This window comes from Bombina bombina, chromosome 2 (assembly GCF_027579735.1).
Source record: "Bombina bombina isolate aBomBom1 chromosome 2, aBomBom1.pri, whole genome shotgun sequence".
Classification (NCBI taxonomy): domain Eukaryota; kingdom Metazoa; phylum Chordata; class Amphibia; order Anura; family Bombinatoridae; genus Bombina; species Bombina bombina.
Genome location: NC_069500.1, coordinates 1,423,029,989 through 1,423,036,993, shown reverse-complemented (window position 1 = coordinate 1,423,036,993; position 7,005 = coordinate 1,423,029,989). Strand labels below are relative to the sequence as shown.

At 44.1% G+C, this 7,005-nt stretch overlaps 1 protein-coding gene across 2 annotated transcripts in view; it reads left to right on the top strand.

Moving 5' to 3' along the window:
* The first annotated feature begins 4,621 nt into the window (after positions 1-4,621).
* The window catches only part of LOC128650436 (transcription factor COE3-like), a 579,037-nt gene continuing 576,653 nt past the window's right edge, over positions 4,622-7,005 (top strand). Inside the window, exon 1 of one of the 2 annotated variants that reach the window (XM_053704380.1) lies at positions 4,622-5,067. In XM_053704380.1, the coding sequence (XP_053560355.1) occupies positions 4,934-5,067 (134 nt within the window). In that variant the 5' untranslated portion in view covers positions 4,622-4,933. The remainder of the gene's footprint in view (positions 5,068-7,005) is intronic. The other variant, XM_053704379.1, reaches the window with a different exon arrangement.

Here is a 7,005-nt window from a genome sequence, read left to right as displayed (position 1 = left end):
CAGGTTCGACACTAAGCTGAACAGTCTTTCACTTTCCACACTACTGCATGGGGCAGAAAGATATTTTTGGGCCATTTTAGCCAGAGCTGGAAATCTGTTTATTAACTGCCCAGTACTTCAGGGGTTTGTCTGAACGAGGTACAGTGATCTCTCCTACAATAATACAAATAACAGCAATTTGTATTTGCAGAACAGTAGTAATTTTTTTTAGTTTAGTCTTCACTCCAGTTTAAAATTAAATGGGAACATGTAGTTTGAAAAAACGCCACAAGATAGCATATGGGTAGGAAGTAGAGGTATCGGTTTACGTATCGGTGCATTTGCACGAATACAAGTACTCATGCAAATACTTGGTATCGGTACCGATACCGATACTAGTATCGGTATCGGTGCATCCCTAGTTTGTATGCATGATGTATGTTTGTTTGTATGAATGCAGGATGTGTGTGTGTGTTTGTATGCATGATGTGTGTTTGTATGTATGCAGGATGTGTGTGTGTGTGTTTTTATTTATGCATGATGTGTGTGTGTTTGTATGTATGCATGATGTGTGTGTGTTGTATGTATGCATGATGTGTGTATGTGTGTTTGTATGTATGCATGATGTGTGTATGTGTGTTTGTATGTATGCAGGATGTGTGTGTGTGTGTGTTTTTATTTATGCATGATGTGTGTGTGTTTGTATGTATGCATGATGTGTGTTTGTATGTATGCAGGATGTGTGTGTGTGTGTGTGCTTGTATGTATCCAGGATGTATGTCTGTGTGTTTGTATGTATGCATGATGTGTGTGTTTGTATGTATGCATGATGTGTGTATGTGTGTTTGTATGTATGCATTATGTGTGTGTGTTTGTGTGTTTGAATGTATGCAGGATGTATGTATGCATGATGTGTGTGTGTGTTTGTATGCATGATGTGTGTGTGTGTATGTATGCAGGATGTATGTGTGTTTGTATGTATGTATGTATGTATGATGTGTGTATGCATGATGTGTGTATGATATGTGTGTTTGTATGTATGATGTGTGTGTGTGTGTATGCATGATGTGTGTATGTTTGTATGCATGATGTGTGTGTGTGTGTTTGTATGCATGATGTGTGTGTGTGTGTTTGTATGCATGATGTTTGTGTGTTTGTATGTATGTATGTATGCATGATGTGTGTGTGTTTGTATGTATGCATGATGTGTGTGTGTGTTTGTATGTATGTATGATGTGTGTATGCATGATGTGTGTGTGTGCATGATGTGTGTGTTTGTATGTATGATGTGTGTGTGTGTGTGTGTTTGTATGTATGTATGCATGATGTGTGTGTTTGTATGTATGATGTGTGTGTGTGTGTTTGTATGTATGTATGCATGATTTGTGTGTTTGTATGTATGATGTGTGTGTGTGTGTATGTATGTATGCATGATGTGTGTTTGTATGTATGATGTGTGTGTGTGTATGTATGTATGCATGATGTGTGTGTTTGTATGTATGATGTGTGTGTGTGTTTGTATGTATGTATGCATGATATGTGTGTGTGTTTGTATGTATGTATGCATGATGTGTGTGTGTGTGTTTGTTTGTATGTATGTATGCATGATGTGTGTGTGTGTTTGTATGTATGTATGCATGATGTGTGTGTTTGTATGTATGATGTGTGTGTGTGTGTGTGTGTGTGTTTGTATGTATGCATGATGTGTGTGTTTGTATGTATGATGTGTGTGTGTGTTTGTATGTATGTATGCATGATATGTGTGTGTGTTTGTATGTATGTATGCATGATGTGTGTGTGTGTGTTTGTTTGTATGTATGTATGCATGATGTGTGTGTTTGTTTGTATGTATGTATGCAGGATGTATGTATGCATGATGTGTGTGTGTGTTTGTATGCATGATGTGTGTGTGTGTATGTATGCAGGATGTATGTGTGTTTGTATGTATGTATGTATGTATGATGTGTGTATGCATGATGTGTGTATGATATGTGTGTTTGTATGTATGATGTGTGTGTGTGTGTATGCATGATGTGTGTATGTTTGTATGCATGATGTGTGTGTGTGTGTTTGTATGCATGATGTGTGTGTGTGTGTTTGTATGCATGATGTGTGTGTGTTTGTATGTATGTATGTATGCATGATGTGTGTGTGTTTGTATGTATGCATGATGTGTGTGTGTGTTTGTATGTATGTATGATGTGTGTATGCATGATGTGTGTGTGTGCATGATGTGTGTGTTTGTATGTATGATGTGTGTGTGTGTGTGTGTTTGTATGTATGTATGCATGATGTGTGTGTTTGTATGTATGATGTGTGTGTGTGTGTTTGTATGTATGTATGCATGATTTGTGTGTTTGTATGTATGATGTGTGTGTGTGTGTGTATGTATGTATGCATGATGTGTGTTTGTATGTATGATGTGTGTGTGTGTATGTATGTATGCATGATGTGTGTGTTTGTATGTATGATGTGTGTGTGTGTTTGTATGTATGTATGCATGATATGTGTGTGTGTTTGTATGTATGTATGCATGATGTGTGTGTGTGTGTGTTTGTTTGTATGTATGTATGCATGATGTGTGTGTGTGTTTGTATGTATGTATGCATGATGTGTGTGTTTGTATGTATGATGTGTGTGTGTGTGTGTGTTTGTATGTATGCATGATGTGTGTGTTTGTATGTATGATGTGTGTGTGTGTTTGTATGTATGTATGCATGATATGTGTGTGTGTTTGTATGTATGTATGCATGATGTGTGTGTGTGTGTTTGTTTGTATGTATGTATGCATGATGTGTGTGTTTGTTTGTATGTATGTATGCATGATGTGTGTACACAAAAGCAGACCTATGTAGCAGAGGAAGACAGAACAGGGGATGGGGGAATGAGAGAGGATAAGGGATGGGGATGAGTGAAGATGGTACAGAAGATCAAGTAATGGGTAAAGAATGAGAAAGTACAGGAGAAAATATAACAGTGCCGGGGTGTTAGAGAGTGAGGCATGAGAGGGAGGTAATGTGAGAGGACTGGGGAGAGCATGAAACCAGAGAGAAAGTGAGAAACATGTAGCATGAATCATGAGACAGAGGGACACTAGTAGAGAGGGCACAGAGGGGAGGCTATAGCAAGGGTGACACATGCAGAGGGGACACTAGCAGGGGTGACACATGCAGAGGGGACACTATAGCAGGGGTGACACATGCAGAGGGGACACTATAGCAGGGGTGACACATGCAGAGGGGACACTATAGCAGGGGTGACACTATAGCCTAGATAGTTAGCACAGGCAAAGGGGACACTAAAGCAGGGGTGACACAGGCAAAGGGGACATTATAGCAGGGGAGAGAGGGGAAGAAAGAAAGAAAGAAAGAGCTAAACTTCTTGGAGATCACAAGAGAGAGGTCAGCATTACAGCAGAGCAGGTGACAGTCGCTAGAGGAGAAAATGACAAATAACTGGAGATTGAAGGAACAAAGAGAGCGCGGGGAAGCTGCGGGGCAGAGGAGCAGAGAGCGCGGGGAAGCTGCGGGGCAGAGGAGCAGAGAGCGCGGGGAAGCTGCGGGGCAGAGGAGCAGAGAGCGCGGGGAAGCTGTGGGGCAGAGGAGCAGAGAGCGTGGGGAAGCTGCGGGGCAGAGGAGCAGAGAGCGCGGGGCAGAGGAGCAGAGAGAGCGCGGGGAAGCTGTGGGGCAGAGGAGCAGAGAGCGCGGGGAAGCTGCGGGGCAGAGGAGCAGAGAGAGCGCGGGGAAGCTGCGGGGCAGAGGAGCAGAGAGAGCGCGGGGAAGCTGTGGGGCAGAGGAGCAGAGAGAGCGCAGGGAAGCTGCGGGGCAGAGGAGCAGAGAGAGCGCGGGGAAGCTGCGGGGCAGAGGAGCAGAGAGCGCGGGGCAGAGGAGCAGAGAGAGCGCGGGGAAGCTGTGGGGCAGAGGAGCAGAGAGCGCGGGGAAGCTGCGGGGCAGAGGAGCAGAGAGAGCGCGGGGAAGCTGCGGGGCAGAGGAGCAGAGAGAGCGCGGGGAAGCTGTGGGGCAGAGGAGCAGAGAGAGCGCAGGGAAGCTGCGGGGCAGAGGAGCAGAGAGAGCGCGGGGAAGCTGCGGGGCAGAGGAGCAGAGAGCGCGGGGCAGAGGAGCAGAGAGAGGCAGGGAAGCTGCGGGGCAGAGGAGCAGAGAGAGCGCGGGGAAGCTGCGGGGCAGAGGAGCAGAGAGCGCGGGGAAGCTGCGGGGCAGAGGAGCAGAGAGCGCGGGGAAGCTGTGGGGCAGAGGAGCAGAGAGCGCAGGGAAGCTGTGGGGCAGAGGAGCAGAGAGCGCGGGGAAGCTGCGGGGCAGAGGAGCAGAGAGAGCGCAGGGAAGCTGCGGGGCAGAGGAGCAGAGAGCGCGGGGAAGCTGCAGGGCAGAGGAGCAGAGAGCGCGGGGAAGCTGCGGGGCAGAGAGAGAGCTGTGTCCCTGCCATGAGGTTTGCTGAGTGCATTAAGGAGCGAGCCGGGGAGAGGGAGGAGGGAGAGGATGGAGGGAGGGAGCCAGCGCTGCTTCCCACTCCCCTCCTGCCTCCCCTGGGACCACTCGCTCTCAGCCTCCTGCTGGAGGATCTCTCAACCTCTCAGTGCTTCCCTGCTCTGCCTGAGAACTGTATCCTCCTGGTGTTCTCCTCCCTCCCTCCCAGCCAGGACACACCTTCCCTGGATCCAGCTGTTGCCCCAGGCTTCCCATAGAAGGACCCTGCTTGTCACTGGATGCTGTCGCCTGTGCTTGGGTCACTTTGGGATAATAACTTTTCACTGCCTGGGAAACTTCTCTCCTGGAGCTGAGATTCTACTTTTTTCTGGTTTCCAGAGCACAGGGAGAGGGTTGATTTGCTTCCAGGGTGAGGGTCTTTGGGCAAGAGGACTTCCCTCCTGTGCCCTCTCACCTGGCTTGGTGTTTTGTGTGGTCATTCTCTGGAAGGTTGTGAAGAAACAAAAGTTTTGATGTTCTCCATCCAGGATACACTCTCCCGAGGAGGACTGAGCATGAAGGAAGAGCCACTGCCTGCTGGGTTGTCCTCTGTCAGATCATGGATGCAGTCCTCAGGAATCCTAGACTCCAGCACCGCTGCCCAGAGGTAACAGGGGGTCTGGGGAGGGCATTCTGCTTCATGGCACTGTGCATGGTTTAATGACATCATGGCATGTATGTATCTTTGTGTCACATTTACCCATGTCATTAATGGCACACACCTTAATAAAGGTCACGCTGGTATTGGTAGAGGCTGGTGGAACCCTGGACATAATGTCTTTGTCTGAAGTCTGTAGCTTTACTAATATTAGAGAGGGTAAAGAGGTGCCATTAGCACCATGCCACTTGCTACAAGGGCACAAAGCCACTCAGTGGTCATCTGGGTTTCAGGTCTGATTTTGGGACAGGAAATAAAGTCCCAGGAGCGGCTGTAATTGGGTGGCGTAAGTTTGGTCACACAGCTATATAGTAGGCATTAAAGCCACCACAGATGAATCTCACTATATGAGAAGTTTCATCCCTTACCTTCCTAGATTCAGCATACCGGGATATCCTTGCATAGAGGTGTTTGTATTTCTACCTGGAAATGACTTCTCAAACCATAGAGTTTTTTTTAACATTTATATGATAAAGAGTGTTTTGTAGTATGAACATCAGCTTCTTGTTGTCTGGCTCCTGAATAGGGCTCTTACCTATAAGTTTATATTTGTATAAAAGATTTTGTGGTAACCTCCACTATACACACCTATCTTGTATCTAACATACACACCTATATCAATTATAGTTCAGTATTAGTTTAAAAGCCACCACAGAGCTTCTCTCTCATGTGGACACATTTACAGGAGATCTGGAAACGAGAGTTTAGTTTCTTAAAAGCATTTTCTAACTACAAGGCACTCTGCTTCATACAGAAGCAAATACATATAGGGATCTATATGGGACAATAGCTGCAGAAAATGTGAAATATCAGGTTGCAATGAATGAATGAATAAGCAGAAACAATAATGTTCCTTATAGGTAAAAATACTGCTATTAGGTGCAGCCATAAGGATGTATTCTGGGGGATCCTAATTGCAGATGTCTGAAGTTTATTGATTTAGGTAGACACAGAGCTAAACTATGATGTGAATCTTTTTATTCTACAAAGCTGAAACAACAGTGACCTAATCTCTGACCCCACAATAAAGGGCTGACTCTGCTACATGTCTAAAGGCGTTTAATATTGTAAATGACACCAGAGAGTAAGTGACACTATGAGCTGGGTAAGGGGTATATAAACTGTATGTAGAATAATAATACAAATAAACAAGAGGTAAAGTTGCTCCTGAGATTTATATCTATCTATATCTGGTACTTTCATCATGTCCTGTACCCTAATGGTCTTACTCTGTACAGACTGACAGATGTTTCCTTGCCCTAGGACCCTAGAGTAATGCACCTGCCTGACACAGGTCTCTTTACATGTCTGTCTGTCAGTTAGACATGAGTACAAAAAACTCATGTTAAATCAGTTTTAAAAGAAAACTAAACAGTTGTGCTATAAGGAATCTCCAGTTCAGAGCCAAAACAGCATCAAATTATTTATGAAATAAACCTGTCTTATGTGATAAAATGCAAGTCAACAAAAGTTTGTGATTCGGCATACAGTGGTATTGACCTTATATATTAAGCATTGTATCATCAAATTGTGTACTAGCTCTGAAATTTGCTATCATACAGTTTTCAGTAGGACTCTCTATCTATCTATCTATCTATCTATCTATCTATCTATCCATCTATCTATCTATCATCTATATCTATCTATCTATCTATCTATCTATCTATCATCTATATCTATCTATCTATCTATCTATCTATCTATCTATCTATCTATCTATCTATCTATCTATCTATCTATCTATCATCTATATATATCTATCTATCATCTATATATATCTATCTATCATATATCTATCTATCTATCTATCTATCTATCTATCTATCTATCTATCTATCTATCTATCTATCTATCTATCTATCATCTATATATATCTATCTATCATCT